Below are 24692 nucleotides of genomic sequence, written 5' to 3'. Positions count from 1 at the left end.
GCATACCTGTTGGCCATGTATACATCTTCTTTGGAAAAATTCCTATTTGAACTTCTTAGTAGTTTTTACCTTTTGTTTTGTTTTGTTGTTAGTGGTGTAGGATTCAAATCCAGGGCCTTAAGTAACCTTAATTAAGTACTGAAGTTATATCCTCACACTCTTCATCCACTGTTAATGGGATTAGTTGTTGTATTTGTTTGTATGGGGAGGTTGTTTCCTCACTCCTTATTTCATTAGAAATGTATTCCCATTTATCTTCTTTTTTCTGCTTTCATTTTCTGTATATTGGAGGTAAAGCTAAAAAAATATTACCATGGACCTGTACTATGTATTCTCTTTGTAGTTTTGGGTCTCATGTGAAGGCCTAACTACCTGCACTTCACGTTTGTACGTGATGTGAGACACTGCACCTCCTCTCCTGTGTATGTTTCCCCCACACTGCAGCTGAAGACAGTCGCATCCTCCCGATATGAATTCTTGGCACCTCTGTCAAAACTCAATTAGCTGGACATGCATGATTGCACTTCCGGGTGCTCGATTCTACTCTTCTGGTCAATGAGTCTGTTTCTATGCCGGCACTGTGGTGTTTTAATTACGATCACTGTGTAACACAGACTGAAATCAGGTAGTGTGATGCTGCCAGTTCTGTTCTTCTAGCTCATGACTGTCTTGGCTGTGTTGGGTTTTACTTTTGTGTTTCCACATGAATTTGATGTTTTAAAATATTTCTATAAAAATATATAGTAGGGGCTAAGGAGATGGTTCAGTGGGTAAAAAGCTTGTTCTGCAAACAACATGAGGGCCTAATCCTGAGCCCCCAACACTCATAAAAAAATAACTGTGCATGGATCTGCGAACCCCAAGATAGGGGGACTGAAATAGGTGGGTTCTAAGAACTTGGCTGCTTGCCAGACTAGCCAAAATGGTGTGCTTCAGGTGAGAGACCCTGTCTCCAGGCAACAGGCAGAGAAAAACAAAGATAGAGATGTCCTGTTCCACATTCATGAGCATACAAGAATCAACATCCTCATTTGCATATACTAGGAACAGTTCATGAGAATGCACACATACACACACACACTGGAATTTCAAAAGGCATTATGTTGAATCCTTACATTACTTTTGGTAGTATGGACATTTTGCTATTTTCACAATATCAGTCTTTCCACAAACATAGATTATCACTCCAGTTTGGTGCCTTCTTCCGTTTCTTATATTCACACTATCACATTTATAGTATTCAGTTCATAGCTTTTCCATCTCCTTGGTTACATTCATTCCTAAGTATTCGTTGTAGTCTTTGTAAATGAACTGTCCTCCTGACTTACTTTCATTATGCTTACTCTCAGTATAAGGAAGTGGTTTGACTTCTGTCCTCCGCAATCTTCCTGTATTTTTATTAGTCCTCGTTGTTTGTATTGGTAGAAGCTTTAGATTTTATCACCTACCAGTGTCACAAATCATGCTAAAAAGGCAACAATTTTTCTACTTCCTTTCCTTTCCTTCCTTTCTTCCCTCCCCTCCTTCCACTTTCTGCCCAGCATCTTGTCCTGCCCAGATCTCTGAGGAAAGATCTCCATTTTCCCCACTGTGTGTCCTGTTAACTGGCTTTGCTGTGTACAGCTTTAACTGTGCTAAGGTGATTTCCCTCCAAAGCACATTTGTTGTGATTTCCTCAAGAAAGGCCACTGAGTTTTGTCAAACGTTTGCTTTGCATCTAAAGAGGTGATCACACAGCGCCTGTCCCCCACCCTGCTACTGTCATGCATCACATTATTGATGTGTGGATGCTGATGTGTCTGCATTCCACAGGGAATGATTCTCTTAAGGTGCTGCTGAATTTGATGTGCTAGTACTTTGTTGAGAAATTTTTTATCTGTTTGTTAAACAGGTTGGCCTGCGGTTTTCTTTTCATGTAATGTTCCTGCCTGCCTTTGGTATTAGGGTCTCAATAATTGCTGAATAAATAAAGTAGCAGATTGAATAATGGAATGATATATTTGCAGTATAAACACTATGGACACAACAGAAAGCATGAAAGTATGTTTTCGTGACATCAGCGAACATTAACAATGCTATCAATGAATGTAGCAATAAGCAAATGTGTTAACCTAGTAGTTGTCACAGTCTAGGCACTGTTCTAAGTTCTTTACATGTGTTAAAGCTTTTTTCTAGTGTGTATATGCATGTATGTATATGAGTATGGTATGGTATGTGTATGTATGTGATATGTGTCTGTAGTATACATGTATGAGTGTGGCATGTATGTATGTATCCATATATGTGTGTGTTTTGTGTATGACTACCTGTGTGTATGATGTATATTGGCCTATGTATGTATGTGTGAGTGTGGCATGCATGTTTACATATATGTGTTTTATATGTATATGAATGCATGTCTCTGCATGTGTGAGTGTGGTATGTTTGTATGTATGTGTATGGTATATGTATGTGTGCATATATGTGTGTATATGCTTATGTGAGCATGGAATCTATGTGTATGTATGTTGTGGAGGTGTTTAGTGTGGTATATGCTCATTTTTCTTGTGAGGATGACTGTTATGTACACTCATGGAGGCTTGCTTTCTCATTCTCCCTCATATTCCTTAGAGACAAGGATTCTTATTGAATCTGGATCTAGGCCAATAGCAAGACCCAGAGCTCTTCCTATCTCTGGCCCCTCTTCCTCAGTGCTGGAGTTACAGATGCATGCGTGGCCATGCCTGACTTCTTACTTGGGTGTTGGGTCCTCATGCAAGTCTTTATGCCAGAATATCAAGCACTTCTGTCCACTGAGTCATCTCTTCAGGCATGTTCATTCACTATACAACAACCCTGGGTGGTAGGCTAGTTATCTGATAGCTGAAACACCTGGGCATGGAGGTTAGAGACTCTGCTCTTGGTCAGTGGCTGTTGGGGCAGAGCTAAGGTAGGCCCATGGCTCCTCCTTATTACTGTGTAGTTTCTCTAAGCCTCCTGAAACATGTCTAGGTTTCTCATTACTTCTTTAGTTCCCTTGACTCTTATTTGGGCTTTAAAGGCAGACAGTTAGCTTCTAATGCACGCACTATGCCTTCCACACTCTGTGCCCTTTGCCACATTATTAACCTTTCTGAACCTCTGTTTCTCATGGTAAGGCAAGGAGAATCCAATTTAATGGAATCCGTGTGAGTGACTAGATAAGCTAATGACTTATACAGTCCTCTGCACTGTGACTATGCACTTTACTGAGTATTTATTTCCCCTCAGTCCAGGTTCTTATTACTGGGCATCAAGGTTACTGCAGTAGGCTCCGATATAATCATGGCAGGGAAACTAGGCAGGAGAAATGAGGATCGCTGCTTCCTACCAAACTTACAGGACACATGATTAGGGAGCAACATCTGAAACAACTATTTGGGGCCATGAGAGCAGCTGGCATGGAAAGTAAAGAGAAGGGGTTCATCTGATCAACAATGATGAGTGCCTGGGATATGGAGATGTGTTATGCTAAGTTCTAGAGATAATTATGTGTAAAAAGTCACAGTAACTTCCTTTTAGAAGCTGAGAATTCAGATACTGATTTCTAGCCAGTAACACACATGGTGATCACTTCTAAAAGTACAATTGCCAAGGCCTAATGCTCAGTGGACCAACTATGGGAAATATAATGTCTTAAAATTTTTCCTAACAACTTCGATGTGAACCCACAGTTGGAGAATAATGTTATGAAAAGATAAACAGACACATATCAACAACTGGTCAAATAACACACAGAGAAATGTAAGTTGCCCATAGGACAACTTCGGAAGCACATTACAAAAGCTTATCTGACTCATGCTTTCTAAGGAAGTAGATACTCCATATTTTCTAACATTCATTTGTATATATTTTATATGTAATAAAATGGTGTGTGGTGTTTTAAATGATGATGCTCCCATTGGTTCGTTTGTTTGAAGACTTGGTCTCCAGTTGACGGAACTGTTTGGCAAGGATTAGGAGGTGTGGCCTTGTTGAAGGAGGTGTGTCCCATGGGGTGGCCTGTGAGGTTTTAAAAGAGGCATGCCATTCTCAGAGTGCCTTCTCTGCTGACTGCTTGTGCTGAGGTGTGAGATGCCAGCTGCTGCTACTATCATGCCTTTGTTCCGACTATCATGGATGCTAATGCTTTGGAACTGTATGCACATTTAAATGCTGTCTTTTATAAGCTGTTTTCGTCATGATATTTTATCACAGCAACAGAAAAGTAATTAAAACACCAATGTCAATGCTGAGTGAACCAAGAAGGTGGGAGGAAAACAGTCATCCTAGTGAGAGGATAGTTAGAGCCGGGTGGGCCTCTGAGAGGGTTCCTCTGGCTCATTACTTTGATTTCTCTCATGTTTACAGTTTGGTAAATGTTCAAGACAAGCTCAATTGTGTTCTTGGTCATGCATGAAAGGGGCTTCTGGTTATACAGGGATATTGAAATGTATTTCCTGAGTCTGCAGGCATCCATGAATGTCCAGTTTCTGCCAGTTAACACAATGCGACCTTCCTTAGCTCCTCTTGGACCATGTTGTCCACCTCAACCCATACCAGTCATTTAGTTCTGTTTGACTCCAAATAGGAAAATTTCAAAACTTCCCTTTCCTACCTATCCAAACATCCTGCCCTTATTTCTATTTCCTCACTTCCTCCAATGCATCCATTTATCCCTTCTGCTGCACTGCGAGACATTCACAATCCTCACTTATCCAATAAACATGCCACAGGATCAACTTAGTCCTGAGTTCGACTCGTTTCTTGCCAGCACAGTGTGCCCCCTTACTCCTCTGAAATCAAGTCCAGAGCCCTTTGAATGCAGTCAAGTGCTCTACAGCAATTCCACTGAGCCTCATGCTCAACTTGCAAGTATGTCTTCACACTTAAGCATAAGTTCTGATTCCTTTAGGAAGACATAGTAAATAGCTGAAAGGTAAGCCCCCAACTGGTTATAACCCCCAACAGTATGCTATCTCTGATATTAATGGAGTCTTTAAGTGTATAGCAGAGGTTTACTTGTATTCTCTACCAGGTCCAAAGATGTGTGTGTGTGTATGCATGCATGCGCGCACGCTCAACCAGCCCCGGGAAAATATTAATGAAGTGATACTAAATTAAAATGAAAAGGAGCTTTAGAAAATTGTGACTTTCAAGCATTAAATGACTCTTTGGGGACAGATGGAACTGCTGGTTGAATTTCAGGGCAAAGAGGGCAAGCACGGGGAGACACGCTTGGAGGTGACAGAGTAATAGACAGACTGCCTGATTGGGAAAATGGTACATTTCAGACCTCACAACTGAGTTTTCTTGAAGCTCCAACGGGTATGACTAATTAAGCAAAACACTTCTAGCCCTCACTTCCCTTTTAGGGAACATCTGTATCCCAAGCATGTACCATGACATCATTCCAGTGCAGTCTTTCTCTCCAGAGCGTTATGCTCACCCAGGCGAGATGCCCTGACCTTTCCCCAGATCTTTAAATTTACAGCTCTGCTCAGGCTCTCCTGGCAGACTCAGAAGACAACTAATTCTCAGCAGAGGGCATTGTGAGCTTGGGGATGTGACAGCTTCTGTAAGAGATCTGCTGAGACTCAAGTGGGAGAAAGTCAGATTGCAGCTTCCCTGCTTCCTCCTCTTTCCCTTCCTAGTGTTATATCATTTTGGATCATTTGAATTGTACATGGCTTTCTATTTAAGTCAGTCATTTGCTGGCAGCAAAACTAGAACATTTCCTGTTTTTCCTCTCACTGTAATCAGGATTTGGTTGTCCAAATTAGGACTGCCCTAATTACTCCTCAGCAGGTGCCAATCTGGGGGAGGGCAACAGACTGGAAGAGAGGAAGTAAGGACACTTTGCATCTTCAGAGTCACACAAGAAGAAAACACATTTTTTCCTAAACTTGAAAAACCTGATTAAGTCACAGAAACACACACCATGGGGTTGTGTGTGGAGAATGTACACACATGACCATGAATTGCTATAAAACAAGCATAAAGATGGGTTTCTACTTATTTGCTATCAAAGCTTTACTGATTTGCTTTTCCCAAACCAGAGATAAATTCAAGTTAGACCCATAATTCAGCAGCCATGTACATCACCCCTAGACAATCTTGTGTGCAGTAACCTGATAGTTGGAAACAAGAAGTGGGCATCATTCTGGAGACGGTGACTGTATATTAAGCATGCGTGTGTTTCCAAAGTGGTTCGGTCTCTTAGACAAAAGAATCAAGATCATTTTTAGAAGTACCATAGATCAAGAACCTAAAGCAATGGCTGTGTTCTGAAAGAAACAGCACATGAGCTCAATAGGTAAAATGTTTGCTGCCAAGCCTGATGACCTGATGTCTTAGTTATGGTTTCTATTGTTGTGATCAAACACCATGACCAAAAAGTAAGTTAGTGTGGAAAGTGTTTATTTGACTTACACTTCCACATCTTAGTCCATCATCAAAGGAAGCCAGGGCAGAAACCTGAAGGCAGGAACTAAAGTAGAGGCCATGGAGGGGTCTTTCTTACTGGCTTATTCATCATGTTTTGCTCAGCCTGCTTTCTTATAGAACCCAGGACCACCACTGCAGGAATGGTACCACCCTTAATTGGATGGGCCTTCCCCCATCAATCACTAATTAAGAAAATGCCCTACAAGTCCAGATCTTATGGAGGCATGCTCCCCTTCCCTAACACCCCCTCCCCCCACCCCGGTCTCCTAAAACAGGGTTTCTCTGTGTAACAGCCCTGGCTGTCCTGGAACTTGCTTTGTAGACCAGGCTAGCCTCGAACTCACAGAGATCCACCTGTCTCTCTGCCTCCTGAGTGCTGGGACTAAAGGCATACACCATCATGCCTGGATACCAACATTTCTTAATTAAGGTTTCTTCCTTTCACATGACTTTAGCTTGTGTCAAATTCACACAAAACTAGCCAGCATGCCTGAGTTCCAGCTTGGGCACCCACACAGTGGAAGGAAATAACTGATTCCCATAAGTAGTCCTCTGAGCTCGATGTGAGTATCATGGTATGTGCACATGTGCATACTACTCTGCACAATTAATAAATAGATGATAAAACAGGTTTCCTTGGAAATAAAAATACAGATAAATAATCAACTTCCTATAGTGAATGAAACTATTCTTATTAGTCATTTCTGTCTAAAACCAACCACTCTACCTGCATAAGAGGTAACCCTTAGTTACCTGTCCCCAGCACAACTTCCCAGTCTCTCTGTGTTTCATGCACTAACAATCTTCTCTTTCTACCAAATGCTTTTCATATACTGACATGCATGTGTTCCTCTTTGTAAATGACACCAAATATAACAAACTTCCATGTGATCTCAGTTCTCTAGCTACTACCATATTGCTGTTCCCCTCTGTAGTGGCACTAATTATAAATAAATGCCTAGCCTATATTTTTAATTTCTACCCCTATATTTTCCTTTCTCATCCATGTCATTCTGGTTTGCACCCTAATGCCCTATAGGAACAGCTCTCGGGATGGTCACCAGAGCCCCTCCTTGGAAAAGACACTACCCTGTCCATGCTCTGATTGGACCTAACAGCAGCATCTGGTTCCTCCCTTTGCTTGTTCTTGGCTCCCACATTACATTCTTCTGATTTTCCTGTCTCGGTTGTTGCTTCTCTGTCCGCTCTGACATTTCCTCTTCGTTTTGCAAACTTCTTAGGCCCACACTTTTGTAATTTGTGCCACAGCTAGCCTACTCATCCCAAGGAGGTTTCGCCAAGTACCAGAGCTTCAAACACTACTCATACCACACGCTGGCGGCTGATAGATACCTATCTACTACCACTGCCATGTGTCCATGTGAATGTCTACTAGAAACTTTAAATTTAGTTTTCTATAGCAAACCATTCAACAGAACAGCTTAAATTGCCTCTTGGGCCTTCCTTGCCAGGTGAACATGTATGTGTTATACAGTGTTTCTAGCTGGGAGCCAGCTTTGGTTCAGGAGCAGATTTTTACCTCCTCATTATATGACCAACTGACTAGTTGTCCCCAGGTCTGCAATATTTTCCTCCCCAGTGGAAATTTATTCTCAGTGGAAATTTATTCAGAATTTAAAATCAAAAGATGGGAGGACTGTGGCAACATGTAGAATACCATCCATATTGGGTTTGCACCCACATTGTCTTGGGAAGATGCTGACGGGAGAGCTGCATCAAGATGTTTAGGTTTAGAACCTGGAAACAACCTAGATGTCCCTCAACTGAGGAATGGATAAAAAATGTGGCAGATTTACACTATGGGGTATTACTCAGCTGTTTTTTTTAAATGGGGTACTAGAAATTGGAAGGCAAGTGGATAGAACTAGAAAAATTATCCTGAGTTAGGTAAGCAAGACTGAGAAAGACAAACATAGTATGTACTCATTCACACGTAGATATTAGCTGTAAAACAGAAGATAGTCCTGCTGCAATCTACAGACCCAGAAATGCCAGGAGAAGAAGGAGAGTTCAAGGGGCAGGGCACCTAGGTCTCCCTGGGAAGGGGAAATAGAAGAGATTTAGTGAATGAACTGAGGGCAGGTGGGAAGGGGAACATGAGTGATCAGTTGGGGGATGAGCAGAGGAGGAGAGTACTGGAAGAGTCTACTGAAAAGGGGGGGCATTTTGGGGTCAGGTAAAAACCTGTCACAAGGGAGTCTCCCAGAAATCTATAAGGATAAACCCAGCCAAGACTCCCAGCGATAGTGGCTATGTAGCCTGAACTGACTGTTTTCTGTGACCATATTGGTGCCTAACCCAACTGTCAGGAAGAGGCTTCATCCAGCAACTAACCAGGTCTTACAGAAACTGAATTGATAACCAGGAAGCCTGAATGGGACTGACCTAGGCACTCTGCATATAAGTTATAGTCATGTACCTTGGTCTTCTTGTGAGACTCCTAACAGTGGGCAGTGGATGTCTTCAACCCTTTTACTGGCTTTTGGGACCCTTTTCCTCACACTGGATCACCTTGCCCAGCCTTAATACAGGGCAGGTGCCTAGTCTTACTACAACTTGATATGCCATGTTTTGTTGATATCCATGGTAAGCCTGCCCTTTTCTGAGTAGAAATGAAGGGGGAGTAGATGGTAGGGAGGGGGAGGAGAGGAGGAGGGGACATTGTGGTCTGACCATAAAACAAACAAACAAATGAATGAGGTCTAGGCTTAGCTGTACACGCCTACAATCCTAGTACTTCTGAGGCGGAAGCAGGAGGATCTTGAACTCATGGCTAGTTTGGGCTACACAGTAAGTTCCACACCTGCCTCCAAAATAAATGTAAAGTGTCAGGGCAAGGAGCACCCACAAGAAAAATGCTTCTGGAAGAGCAGCCGAGGCTATGAATGTGAGGCCAGGAGCAGTGGTAAAGGGAACTACCACCAAAACAGCCACCACCACCACCAAAATCACAGCCAAGTAATTTGGATGACATTTCATTTGCCTAAAAACATGTGTCAAAGATTGGCACTTCTGGAACACCACTTCCTTTAGGGAATGGAAGTGAGGGCAGAGGGGCTGTGCAGCTGTCCACAGTCATGTGATGAGTAGGTAAATATTTGGCATTCACATGGGCTGTATGGCCTGCTTCACAGCCAAAGTTGGGTTTTAGCTAGAAACACTGTATAACACATACATGTTCACCTGGTAAGGATGGCCCAAGAGGCACCCCTAAATTTTCAACTTAAGCTGTTTTGTTGAATGCTTTCCTCTAAAGAAAAAAACTGAAGGGAGGCATGGAACTTAGAGCAATAGCTCAGAATTTTTGATGACAGAATGAGGATTCAAAAATATCTCAATAGACCCAGATGAGGAGTTAAAAATAACACTACACTCAATGGGTGATGTGAGATCTGGAATCTATGTTTAAAAGTTACCACAAATTGTAAAGAGAGAGATGCTTTTACCCTTGTTTCCCCTAAGCCCTCCCTCTACCCTCTCTAGCCAATCAGTGGTCTGGAATCACAAACGGTACCTCTTCTGCCTCCAGGACTGTCCCTTTCTCTCTATTTTCCTCACCTCCTTCCTAACAAGCACTCCCCTACAGCTCTTCCTTCTCTCTCTTCAATCCGTCTAAACACAAAAGCGGACGAGCACCTCTCTGCACCTGGTCCTCCCCTTGCACCTTCACTGGCTCCTGCCTAACTCTAAAGCAGGAGTTCCAGAGCTCCCGATGTTACCCACACTCGTTCGCTAGCTTTTCCTTTTCTCACCTCCTAACCTCCTGGATGTGGCTGCAGTTCCATCCGACCCTTCCTTAGCCTCTCGGTCTCAACCACCCTCGTTCCTCATCACTCCAGACCAGGTCCTTCTCTAATCCCTTCTCTGACGGACTGACTGTATCTCAACGTGACGCTGTGGGTATACAGTCTGTTTCTTTGTCACAAACTTCCCTTCCTCTCATTTCCCTAGACTGCAAGGCTCCTTAAAGGTAGATTCTGCGACTGGTTAACTCTTTACACACACATGGGGAGGAGGGTGTCTTGGTGGATGTTCAGGGAAGCTCTAGACAATGCCGTGGCAGGATACAAGAAGAACTGGGTTTAGCTATGGCTCCTAAAGGAGGCACGCGATGGTGCTGTTCTATTATGCAGAGTACATCTGGGCAACCAGTCCAGGCTGGGGGCAGTCCTTTCTAAGATGGGCTATGACAATGGACGGAGGATGATTGGGATGTCTAGGGGAGAAAACATTAAAACAAACAAAAACAACAAAACCCACAACTCACAACAATAACCATTTTTACAAATGGGCAAGATTTTCATACATAAGGAATAAAAATGATTTCACTCTAATAAAAAGGAGTAGACTTTGAGTATGTGTTCTCAAAAAAAAAAAATTGTGGGACCCCGGTCTCTGGATGTTTCTCTGCTTCTTGGTTCATGATGCAAGTTGTTGGCTTCATTGGGCATTTCCACTTTGATATAAAATCATCTTTTAGAGGCTCACAGCAATGAATGAGACCACATTATCTTGGGCTGGAACGGCCAGAAGGGAGCCATTCACTACATAGTTTAATTGTCCAAATTATTTCATTATAGTAACACAAACCTGACTAACGCACAATGGCTTCCAAGCACTTTACACCTTGAGAGGAAATGATGAATAAGGTGCCGGGCTCTAGGAACTTAAAATTTTTCTGTCAAAATAATTAAAGCAACAACACTTAACAACGCCTATCAGTAGAATTTAGAATCAAGAGCCAGTTATTTTATTATAGGTTATTTATTATAGTTTAATTATAAGAAATACTCATCAACATTATTACTGGTGAGAAATTAGTTGGTGCCCATAATCAGATATATGCATATTTAAAAAAATTATATTTAATGGTGGTTCCATATAAACATAAAGTAAATCAGTGTTATTAAAGTCTAACTTTAAAATGTTTTCACTACATAAAATTGAAGTTTCAGTGTTTAAAATTTTTTATATTCTAATTTGGTAGGTGACATATTGGTATAATCATTTTGAAATTTATTTTAAAACACGTGAAAATAGAACATCCACAGGATGGGTCAGAAGTTCCAATTTCAAACAAATATGTTAGGTCAATGGATTGAGCAATTTGTATACCCACTAAAATAATCTGTAAAACCTATAGTCACCTCTATTCATATTAAAGCTGACATATAGTTGTTTGGGGTATGAATTTAAATACTTAAAAACTCAGGACTTTTGACATATCATAAATACATTTGTAAAATAAAATCACTATTTTCAATGTTTCCATAGGCTAAGAACAGAAATATCTCGTTTTCTTTCAGGTGCAGAATCTTTACAATTCAAATCCTGAGAAGCAGAGAGTAAAAAAAGTGGTTACTTGAGCTGTGTGAGGGGTAGGAAAAGAGGGCGTTGGATCAAGGACACAATCTCCATTAAATATAACACATATGTTTAAAAATTAACCAGCTGTGAAGGCCTGTGCCTGTAATGCTAGCAGTCCGGACACAGAAGCAGGCAGATCTCTGAGTTTGATGCCAGAGTGAGTTCTAGGACAGACAGACTACACAGAGAAACCCTGTCTTGAAAACCAAAACCAAACCAAACGAAAACAAAACAAAATAAAATTCCTCAGTAGATTTTAAATGCTCACATCTCCCACATTAAAAATGCTACAAGGTGATAGACTATCGCCTAGGTAATGACTGATTTAACCACTATCTGTTTAAACAGTGAAACAGCTCATTGTCTCCCAAGTAGATTCAATTACTACTTTTCAAGTAAAAATGAATAATGTACTTAATGGAATCTCAATCTCACAGGGATTTGAATTCTTCCACTGTGTATTTATAATATATGATAAATGCTCTTTTTATGGACTCTTTCTCGTTTTTCTTTGAATATCAGTTGTATTTTATCTCTTCACTAAGTTTTATTGTAATGGAGTACATTTTTAGCTTGAAACATTTACTTATTATGTTGTAATTTTTGGCAAAGTGAATTTGTATGAACTTGTTTTAAAAATAGGAATTTACATTATCTGTTAACACAAGGATGATGAATTTAATATTTTTGAATTACCATGATAATTATTTAGTATCTAACTGAATATAAAAATATTACTCGTGTATGATTTTAATCTAATATGTTGACAGTTTGACGAATACAGAAAGTAAATACTGTTGGGAACACAACTCAATGGGATTAGGGTTTTCTAAAATTTAATTGAGCTTTGAGACAATGGAGAAATAATAGTTCCTGCAGGAATGAGGGAGGCTTGCTTCACATATATTATATCACTCCTTCAGATTACTGTTTTTCAACTTTGATTCCTGACTCACATAGAACAACTCTTGAAACATCTAAATGTCAGATCTTGTCTTCTCAGACCCTCTGTTGGTTTGTGTCCCTCTTCCTGGGTAACACTATCTCCTACTACTTACTACTTTGCACTTGTGAAACCCTTATTGTGTCCCCTCCAAAAAGAAGGGCATTACGCTAGTGCTCTCTCCTGTACTGCAATGCCTTTATGGTTCTCTCCACTTCCATGAATGTCATCTGTCTGCAAAAACATTCCAGTCTATCATCACCTTTTCTGTTTTTCACACAGATTATGATCATGTACTGGACTGTCCCTCTCTATCCTTAATTATTTTTTGTTCGTCTTTTAGATTTTTAAAATTTTTTATTTAAATAATATTTTTTTCATTTATTTTATATACCAACCAGTTTCCCATCCCTCCTCTACTGCTGTCCCCTCCCCAGCTGCTCCTCCTCCATGATGGAAGCAGAGGCAGAAATCCACAGACAACCATTGCACTGAGCTCTAAGAATCTTGCTGAAGAAAGGGAGGAGGGATTGTATCAGCTAGGAAGGTCATGATGGAGAAACACAGAGAGAGCTGACCTGAGCTCCCGAGAACTCATGGATGCTGAACCAATGGTTAGGAAGTCTGAATGGGACTTACCTAGGCCCTCTGCATGTGTGTGACAATTGTGTAGCTTGGTCCCTTAGTAAGGCTTCTAACAGTGGGAGTGAGATCTCTCCCTGGTGTTTAGCTGACTTTTGGTAACCTGTTCCCCATGCTGGACTGCCTGGCCCCACCTTGACTTAAGGGGAGGAGCTTGGTCCTGTGCCATGCTTTGTACAGTCTATGGGAGGCCTGCCCCTTTCTCTATCCTTGATTATATATCACATATAATTTAGTATCTTATTGCACATTCTCTTTTTCTGCAATTATTTCAAGTCTTGTCAACCAGGCCATGATTTGTTCCTATTACTAGTTCTCTATGTGAAATGCTATGATCTTTCCATGAGCACCAGATAATTCGATAAACCCGAGAAAAGAAATCTGAGGTCTAAGTAACAGGTTTCAAGTTTATAACACTGTCTCTCTCCCTTCAACTGATGCTGAAAACAGATCTAATTGTTTGCTTGAGGAAGTCACTCTCGAAGTTCTAGGTCTCTACAAAAATCAGGGCTGACCCTTGAGCTGAGCCACTGTAATCATCTTAATTGTCTCTGCCAATGTGTCTGTTCATTCCCTTTGTCAGTGTGGCTGTGCAAGGATCCAAGAGACTGTCTCTGCGGTGCTTCTTCTTCCCAGGGTCTTTGACAAATGCAGGGAAGGAGGCAAGGAAGGCAGTGCTGCCCCCCCCCCCCCCCCCCCCGCCCAACCAGGCTTCACTGAGTCAGCCCCTCCCCCTGAGCTGTACCTGTAGGCTGAGAAGCAGGCCCCACACTGAGTCAGCCCCCCCCCATACCTGTAGGCTGAGGAACAGGTTCCATACTGAGCCACCCCCACCCCAGCTGTACCTGTAGGCTGAGGAGCAGGTGTCCTTGTACTCCTGGAGCTTCACACACACCATGTTGAGGAACTGATCTGAATACGCACTCAAGTCATGCATCAGGTTCATGAGGTCTTGCACGGTCTTCTCCACAATGATTGTGCTCTGGAAATGAACAAAAAAGAGAGGACACAGAAACTTGTGAGATTTCTGTTTAGAACAACGTACAGGACAAGCAAGAACAATGGTTAGGATGTGAGCGCTCAAGGCACTTAAAAATATAAATTAAAATCAACAACAAAATAAAGATCTCAGATAATGCTAGCCTTTCAAAGACCTGAAAGGTCTGTTCCCAGTTTTGCACAGGATAGGGATTTTCAAAAGACTTTGTGAACTTCAAGGAATCTACTAGATGTCTCTATATCCGATTTTATTTTTAAATCTGATATTAAGGGGTAAAAACCAGGACTTTGCACTTCATCCCTAGGTTAATTTCTATTACTTAATGGTTTATTTGTTTTATTTTTGTCTTCAAAACAGGGTTTCTCTGTGTTGCCCAAGCTGTCCTGGAACTCCCTCTGTAGTCCAGGCTGGCCTTGAACTCACAGAGATCCACTTGCCTCTGCCTCCCAAGTGCTAGGATTAAAGGAGGGCACCGCCACCACCTGGCTTCCTTGCTGTTTTGGGGACTATGTAGCTCAGGTAAGGCCTTGAACGCATGATATAGCCCAGAATGGCTTAAATTATTGATCCTATTGCCATCATTTCCCAAGGGCTGGGTTTGCAGAATTCTGCAGCCACTATTGGAATCTCCATGGGTTTTAAGAAAGAGCATTCATAGTCAATGGAAACCTTATTTATCAGCTCCAGGGCTCTCTTTAGAGAGTAAAGGCCCACTACAGATAGCACAGAGAAAAAGGCTTTTATTATTGGTTCTAAGTTTAGAAACTATCATTGTACTAAGAACAACATTTGGGTTATAGCTTACAGCTTGCAGGGTATTTGAAACATGTTTTGAATCACTTAAACGTCATATAATAATCATAATTATCATGAACATTTACAGGGTTTTTACAAGTATAGGGCACAATCCTGGGCACTCCACCCGCTTTAGCTTGTTAACCTTTTCAGTACCCCTATAATTCCTGTCCGGGAAAACAGCAGTAAACAGGCTGAGAAAGACGAGACAAAAAAAGCAAGAGCTCCAGGCTCTGCTCACTTTTCTATCCCATTCTGATCTAACACTGGCCCCGAGTTCTGTCCATAGCCCATTTACTGTGTTTCACATTTATTCCTGTTACTATAACAATCAAGTGGGATAACCAGCTTCCCAAGAGAAAGGCTATTTGGCTCAGTTTGGAGGTTTCAATCCATAACTTGCTGTATTGTTTTGGCCTTTGGTGAGGCAGCACACCATGGTGGAATCACATGGTGAAATAACTGTCCAAGCCATGGCTGGAGCCTAAGAGAAGAGAAGGGTGTTGGACTCTGCAGTCCCCTCCATGGACACGCGCCTAGAGGCCTGAGGACTGCCCGCTATACTCCACTCTAGAGCATCCACAGCCTTCCAATCGCTCTTCTCAGAGAGTAAGACTTTAACTCGTGAGTTCTTGAGGGAAGTCAGGAGCCAGATAACGGCATAATTGTCCGTACCATTGAGAAGGGCCCACACAGACTAAGACTTTAAAACTGAATCAAAGAACTTCCAAAGAGAAAAATAAGCAAATTAGTGTCAATTCTGAAAAAAGGAACATTCAATAAACTCTGAATCTTTGGTTAAAAAAGACTGAGGTGTTTAAACCATTATGTCTCTTGCAAAAAGAGCAGATTTATACTGAGGTAAATATTAATCACATGCTTAGCAGTCTGGAATCCTTTGGTCAATAAAGAATATGTTATATATTTATTTAAATAAAATTACACATGCTATAGCAGGCTTAGTCATAAAGAAAATATTTTTCCCACTCTCATTGTGACCTAGAAAGGAATCAAGAGCATTTTACTATGCTTAAAGATGCACAATAGGATCAGGGTTTTAGATAATGTTTCCCCAAAATAAAAAGAACAGATAAAAGTATATACAATGGAGGATTAGCCTGGATTATGAGTTACAGTTGTGTGCTTATTTGTGATGATTTGGTGGTACAGGCTTCTGCCTACTATGCCTTCCTCTCCCCTCCCCACACCTACTGAAATAATTAGAAGGAAAGAAGAAAGGAGCATTATATTATGTAAGGCTAACCTCGTAGGGAAGCAAATTACAGTCTCTATAGAATCCTCACAAGTTCAACTTCCTTTTCTGTATTGATTTTGAGATTAAAGCACTGCAGCTTCACCCTGATCTATAATCCCATTCCTCTGTATTTGTGTGTGACTGACAGGAATTGATTCTGCCCAGCTACATGTCCCCACGTTAAGCATCTAAAATCCTCATCCCAATTCAGAACACAGGATATCCTACAAAATGTGGATAGCAATTAATAAAGCAGAGGAGCTCAGCAATCCTCACAGAGCCTGCTTCAATTCTACAGCATTGCAAGATGAACATGGGGAGATTACTTTGGTCATTAGGAGAAGGCCTGGTTCTGTCTTCAATTACACGATTGATAATCAGCTCTGGGGTAGCTTGGGTAGCCCCTTCCTTTATTATGACTCAATTTAGTCCACTAATCACAAGGATAATTTGATTGCGCCTTTATTGGTCCACAAGACTAATGTATTCAATCTGTGCATTGGTGCTTTGACACTGGCTGAATTAGTGTATAGCTGTTCTCAGGCTATTGTAGGTGTCCCCAACTAGATTATCAGCTTCTTAAAAGTGACCAACATGCCCCTTCCTTTTTGTTCATCCCACATCCTTCCACTTGCTCATCACATGCCAGGATCTTCAGAACTAATAAAAGAGTACTCATGTAGGAAATATAAAAACTTCTCCTGATGGTCATGTAGGCAAGGCATGTGGGAAACAGGCCCCTGTATCTTACAATCTCTTGGGTGAGGGAGGTTTATTCTGTACCTACCACGTGCTTTGGGGTAATAAGAACGGAACCGACAGAGTTTGGAGGAGAGAGGTAGACTGAATAGTCTCCGGTGGTCGAGGTTTTGGGGGTGAGCAGGAGTACTGGCACAGACTAACTAGAAAGGCACAATTTAATTCCAATGGCTGTGCTCGACATGGCACCCATGTGATGCTCTATGATTCTATACAATTTCCCAGCTCTTTGGCTGGTTTACCTTGTCAGCACAGCCCTCGGGATAATCAATCACTGCATTCTCCTCAAGGAAGGCGGAACTGCACTTTGCACAATGATGGGCATTTTTATGGGAAAAAAGGTCCACAACGATTTCCAAATCAGTGGCTCTGACAGGTAAATGCTGGAAACATTGAATTTCAACAAGGTCAATCCTGTTTTTATTTATTTGATTTCTTTAGCATCACCATTGATTTACTGGCTCATTATTTATTAATTTAGAAGTTTGCCACCATGAGCATAAGGACTTCATAATAAGTAAAAGTGATTTTATTCATTATAATTCCTATTAAACACATTTGAAATGATTTATATTTGTTTAGGAACAGCTAAATTCACATTTCTTACAACTTATTAGCAGGTAATAAAGTCTGAGCATAACAAAAAAAAAGAAGAAGAAAAAAATTCCAGAGAGCTAATTCAATGAAAAATAAACAACTGAAGTTTATTACAGGGATGCAAGAGCACTCCAAAATGGAAGTGAGTATATAAGAACCAGCAATTTGGTTATGCATTGGAAAAAAGATTACATAGTGTTAAGGTGTAACTCAATGGTGGAATGCTTGCCATTATGTGGGTAGTCCCAGAATTGATCCTCATCATTGCACAGATAGATAGATAGATAGATAGATAGATAGATAGATAGATAGATAGATAGATAGATAGATAAAGCTTATGAATGGAGATCATTGGTTTTCTTTCCCTTGAGACCCAGATTACTGTTGTCAAAACTGGGCTCCCTAAAATGATACTGATATTACTATTATAAAAAATTGGGTCCATTCTCAAATGCTTCAGAAAATGGTTAGATAAAGAAAACTGAAGTTGTTTCTTTCCTGGGAGGTTTGAAAGCCTTCACAATACTAATGCTACTATGAATCTTCAGGGGATGACTACAGTATGCAATCTTATTCTAATTAATGAACTTAAAAAAACTCCTCACAGCACAAAAACATTTGCAATAGCCCACCCCTTTACAGCTGCTGAAATGTATTTGTAGACTACAGTTTTAGATTGACTTTTCCAGCTCTTTGATTATAGTGTTTGCTTACAGGAAGGTCCCATAACATGTTTGAACATACAGAGGGAGAATTTAAGGGTTCTGTTTCCTATCCACCCATTTCCTCTCTTATACTACAAACCTGCTTAGCTTTGGTTCTTCAACCTGTCTATGTTTCTCTTCAGTTCCAGGGAGCCTGCACATTCCTTGCTAAGCCACACTAGAATACCAATCATCCATCCCATGCTTGCATCCTGCTAACCCCTGACTCTGGGCCTTCAAATCCCTAGATCTATCAGTCTACAGTGCTCTTCCTATGTCGTGAATGCCTTTCTTGACATATTAGCACGTGTTACCCACTTTAACTGTCCTCTTCTGGGCCATGAAAACTCCTTGGATAAACAATGTCAGCCCAATATCTAAATGGGCTCTGGTAACCACTGGCTCACTTGACTGTCTCATGTCACTTGGCTGTCATTTTTTTTCTTTTTTAAAATAATGCCAAGGGCTGGAGAGATGGCTCAGCCGTTGGAGGCTGGGCTCACAACCATAAATATAAAATAATGCCAAGGACCATTTTTTCATATCACCAACACTGGGCCATATAATAGTTCACACACCGTAGTTATCTATAAATTGTATTCAGTGAAGTAATACATAGTACATTCGGGGTCTGGGGTGGGCAAAAACAAAACCACACACACACACACACACACACACACACACACACACACACACACACACACACACAGACAAGAGTAATCATTGATGAGATCAGTTAGAATAGTGGCTTCCCTTCAAGGAGGTAGATTCTGAGAGTGAAGGAAAGGATCTTCTAGGTGCTGAAATATGTGGACTGCACAGCCACTGCATGAATAAAAACACTGACCTTCTTTGCACTTAAGATGTCTGCCTTCAAGCAGGCGAGTGACCAGCCTGCTAGCTGGACCACTATCCCCCACTAGATTCCACTCCCCCAAGGCCCACTCTGCTGCCCAGTCCCACCAACCTCATCATCCTCTCCATGGCCAGCCTTCCCTGCAACTCCAGCAGACTCCACAGGAACAGGTACAGCCCGTACCACCAGCCAGGAGAACAGTGGGCTACACAGGCGCAGGTTCAGCCCACAACAGTCAGAAGAAGAGCACCCCCTTCAATGGGTTCCATATTCTGGTCCTCAACTTCAGAAGAAGACTTTATAGGAGGCCAGGCTAGACACAGGCATCCAAGGTCGTGCAAACCTTGGCAGAGACACCTTACTGCACCTGAAGACTGCCAGTTATCAGAAGAATCCCTGGCCACTCAGGCCAGAAGACAAGAGAGGAAACAGAAAACAAAGGAACAAACAACAAAGACAAATGCAGGAATCAATACCTACACCTGTAACCACCCCAAATCCAGATGCCTAAATGCCAGCGTGAGAACACAGTCAATAACAGAAAGGAACCAAGTGGTCCTACGACAGCAAGACCTGAACATTCCAACACAGCTCAAGTACAAAAAATGTCCTTTAAAATAACTTTATGAAGATGATCTAGGCCCTTATGAGGAAATGAAAAACTCCCTAAAAGAAATAGAGGAAAAGCCAAAAAAAAAAAATGGAAGAAATCAATAAATCCCTTGGCAGAAATATAAGAAAAAAACCAATCAAACAGGTAAAGGAAATGGTTTAAAACCTGAAATATAAACAAACTGAGGGAATTCTGGAAATAGAAAATCTGGGGAAGCAAACAGGAAATACAGATGTAAGCATCACCAACAGAATACAAGAGATGAGAGAGAGAATTGCAGGCACTGAAGATATAGTAGAGGAAACAGTCAAAGAAAATGCTAACTCTGAGATTCCTAACACAAAACATTCAGGAAATCTGGGACACCATGAAAAGATACGTAAGAATAGTAGGAATATATGAAGGAGAAGAATCCCAACTCAAAGGCAAAGAAAATATAACCGACAAAATCATAAAAGAAAACTTTCCCAGCCTAAAGAAGCTTACAGAATACCAGATTGGGTCAGAAAAGAAAGTTTGCAGGTGTCACATAGTAATTAAAACACTAAACATGCAGAATGTGTTCTTCAGATACGTCCTAAGGCCCTTCACAACACGGCTTCCACTCTTTATCTCCATCCTATTCTTCTACCCTCCTATCCTCCCTCTTTAGATATCTAAGGATCAGCTATGTCAGATTCCTTTCAATTCCTCATGACTACTTCATGGTCTCATTGTCTACAATGCTCTGTCATCTGTCTCCTTTACCTGGCAAACATTTTCTTATCTTTCCAATCTCAGCAAGAACATCCTCCCTGCTGGAAGACTTCCCAAGTCCATGCTATGGCATCTCCTGTTATAAGTACTGAAACATGTTATATTTGATTTCTATAACATTCTCATGCTTTTAATTGCTTTTCCAGTGGTCTATAAGATTCCGTAAGAGAGATAAATATATAAGACCTGGCACACAAAAAGTGCTCAGTAAGTACTTCTTGAGCACAGTCTATGCCATGATCCCCACCTCCCCGAGGAAGAGTATAAGTATGTTACTGGAGATGTACTCTGGAGCTTGATTCTCAATAAAGACAAGTATGTCACTGGAGATGCACTCTGGAGCTTGATTCTCAATAAAGACAAGTATGTCACTGGAGATGCACTCTGGAGCTTGATTCTCAATAAAAACATCTTGTATTCACAGCAAAAACAGGAAATAACCAAAATTCCTTCAAAGAGGAATGGAAACTAAAACTGTAATACACACAATGAGATGGTGCAGAGCAAGGCAAGGCACAGACCTAAAAAATAACAGCTTAGGGATGGAGAGATATCTCAGCGGTTAAGAGCTCTGACTGCCCTTCCAGAGGACCCAGGTTCAATTCCCAGCACCCACACAGCAGCTCACAACTGTGTGTAACTCAAGCTCCAGATCTGACATCCTCACACCATTGCACATAAAATAAAGTTAAATAATTTTAAAAAATAACAGCTTAGCAGTCCACTTGAGCAGTTCCACGGATGAACACACAGACAAAGTGCTGAATGGAAATGTGTAGTTACAGAAGAGTATTTACGTCTGATTCCATAGTGAGAAGTTCAGGATCAGACAATGGTAGTCGGTAGTGACACTTTCAGGATGGGAGCTATTTGTGCTATAGAGAATTTGTTTGTGGCATACGGGCAGATCTTAAACTTCAGTTTTAAACTATCAAATCACTGTGTAAATAAACAGGTACCCTTCAGGAAGTTCTAAGAGTGGTCTGTCTGCCTGTCAGTCCTGTTTTAATAGTCTAGTATTTTTAAATGTGAAGACACTTTTAAATGTGAAGATATTTTTAAATGTGACCACCAGGTAAAAGCTATTCTAAAGGGCATAAGAAGGTCATTTTAATTTATTAAATAGAAAGCTATCTTTTCTGTGTGCAGCACAGAGTCTAAAGAGGCAGGATGCCTACCTGTCTTTTGGACACACAAGTATGTGTATCTAAAACCTAGCCAGAGGTATGGAAAAAGAAGACTTAATGGTACTGGGGCAGATGGCTGGGGAGTGGTAAGAAAGAGGGATTTGCAACTGAACTGAGTCTTAAACTATCAATAGTATTTGTAGGCTGAAGAAAAGTGCGAGGAAAGACCTTCAGGTTAGTGAAACAGCATGCTTATCAACTAGAATGGGATTCAAGGGACCTGAGTGCCATTGTGATGGGGAGAAGGGAAAAGGAGAGCGGATGTGTCAAAAAGTAGGCTGAGAGGCAGTCAGCCGTCAAATCTCTCATCAAATATACACATATATAGGACTGAATGTTTGGAAACCTTTTCTAATGACAAGATGCAGCAAATGAATCTAATCTGATGTCCCTAACCACGTGATGACCCACTTCACATAAGAAGTGGGCTTCAAAAAGTTTCACTTTTTAAAAGATGAAGGTATTTGTAGTATAGCCAAAGAAAAGCACCCCAAAGCCCCTTCAGCAGGCTAAAGAATCGAGCAGGGTTTATAATTGGCTTAGACAAAAAAAGAAAAGAAAATCAGATCTTGGAGAACTAGAAAAATATTAGACTTCTTTAGAATTCAGAACTCATAGAAGTAATTATATACGCTTCTTTTCTCATTTAAACCCTGGAGAATGAGACAGTGAGATGGCTCAGTAGGATGACCTGAGTTTGAGTCCTAGAACCCAGAGGGTGGAAGGAAAGAGTGAAGTTCTACAAGTTCTCCTCCGAGCTCCACATGCATGGCATGCATTTGGGTGCCACTCCCCCATACATACAAAAAAAACAAACACAAAATTTTAATAAAACTTGGAAAATATATGACATAAATTATCAATCATGTATGTGTAAGCATTTTGACCAAGAGATCACTGATACTGGGCAAAGTTTGTACCTCATGTGTCCTGTAAACGCAAATGGTTTTTTTTTTACTGACTTTTTTTCACATTTCAAAGGAAAAAACAAAAACTAAAATGAAGTAATCAAGAACTACTGTTATATCCATCATATCATGACATGTTATGGGTGACTTATCAATTGCCCCTTACAATGTAAAGAAGCACAGGTAGCAGAAATAAATCAGTGAGGAGCCGAGCACTAGTCCTGTAAGAATATCCCCCCTCCCCTTTCCCCATCTTCCTCCCGCTATCGCTCCCTTCCAAAATCACTTGAAGTCATCAAAATAGAAAGATCTGCATGTTAGAAGAGACAGATGCACACACCCACCTATCAGCATTCACAGTACTTTTATAAGTCCTGTTCTTTATGAAGGAGCCTTTTCTTTCTGGGACTGATGTTAATAACCTTACTGCAACAGGAACCAGGAGTCAGCTTCAGAACGGGTGGAAACATGGACAAAGACAATGTAAGCAACAGGGTAAATTTTAACTGGGATCTGGAGTATGGGTGAGGTTTGCCTGCTTAGGGGAATAGAGCTATTTCAGATAAAAGAAAAAATGTAGGCAAAGGTTGGGAGTGAGAGAGAGAGACTAGCAAGGTTGGAGGAGGGAATTCCTGAGGGAGTCTGAACAGAAAAGCTAGCTGAATAAGGACCAACTTGTGGAAGGTTGCGACAAGAGACAGGTGTGTGTGTGTGTGTGTGTGTGTGTGTGTGTGTGTGTGTGTGTGTGTTGTGTTGGAGTGGTCTCATACCTGGATAATAGCAGCGCCATGTATGAGGCAAAGTGATCTTGTTAACCAGTATAATTCTCTAGTTAGCAAAAAAGGGGAGGGGCTAAAGAGATGGCTCGCTGGATAAAGGTACTTACCACTAGGCCTAATAAGCTGAGATCAATCCTCAAGACTCAAAAGGTGGAATAAGAAAACTGACTCCAAAGAGCAGTCTATTTGATATTTACATGCTTGTGCCATTTACTACACACACACACACACACACACACACACACACACACACACACACGTGTTGTAGTAAGGCCGCTTGTTGGTTCCCAGCTGCCCAGAGTCCTGAAATAACCACAGTTGTCATCTCTGCATACCACACTGATTATGACCCTGATAGCCCTCTCGTGTGGAATCATGGGAAGGTGAGCTTTAATGACTGGTTCTAGAATATAAAGCTCCTGTCTATAGTCTTTACACCCAAGAACACGATGGAAACACTCTCCTGTCTGGCTGCTTCCGAACCACTCAGATCCTTGACTAGTGTCTTGGCTAACCTTACTCCAAATATGGAGTTGGAGGAAGATTTTTAGGCTACCATAAAGCGTCAGTGGGAGAGCAAATAACTCTCTCCAAGAGGACTTCCTTTCAATTTTTTTTTACGAGAATTGTGGAGAAGCAGTTCTTGTCAACAGTGAGCGCATCCTCCAGTCTCAGTTAGCTGAAGAGAGCAGACACAAACCTCTAGGAACAAAGACTGGAACTGACGATGGAATAGTGATTTCATAGGAAATGAAAAAGAAGGGGCTCAAAGCTGCCCTTTGTTCTTGAACCTTCCACAACAGTACTATTATGTCCTTCCTGCTTCTCTAGTGTCACAGTTAACAACCAACCTCAGCTTACGTTTTCAGGGTATGGGATTTAACAATGGAGAAAGGGGATAAGGATGTCCTTCCTCCATTAGAGTTTTGCTTACCCTGGCTAGCATTCATTACCTTTATGGCTGGACTGTTTGGATAAACAGTGTGCTCAGGGTCTAGCTGAGCTAGATTTTTAAAAATATAATCCCTTAATTACAGCTATTCCTAATTTCTTGTTGGGCTTTTAG

At 41.2% G+C, this 24692-nt stretch overlaps 1 protein-coding gene across 1 annotated transcript in view; it reads right to left on the bottom strand.

Moving 5' to 3' along the window:
• Nucleotides 1-24692, bottom strand: part of Exoc4 (exocyst complex component 4) — a 716316-nt gene that overhangs the window by 148157 nt on the left and 543467 nt on the right. Inside the window, exon 12 of the mRNA XM_075953989.1 lies at nt 14263-14399. Coding sequence (XP_075810104.1) covers nt 14263-14399 — 137 coding nt within the window. The remainder of the gene's footprint in view (nt 1-14262; nt 14400-24692) is intronic.

The sequence above is a fragment of the Microtus pennsylvanicus genome, chromosome 19, assembly GCF_037038515.1.
Source record: "Microtus pennsylvanicus isolate mMicPen1 chromosome 19, mMicPen1.hap1, whole genome shotgun sequence".
Lineage (NCBI taxonomy): Eukaryota > Metazoa > Chordata > Mammalia > Rodentia > Cricetidae > Microtus > Microtus pennsylvanicus.
The sequence above is the reverse complement of the archived record's forward strand: the minus strand, read 5'-3'. Positions and strand labels throughout refer to the sequence as shown.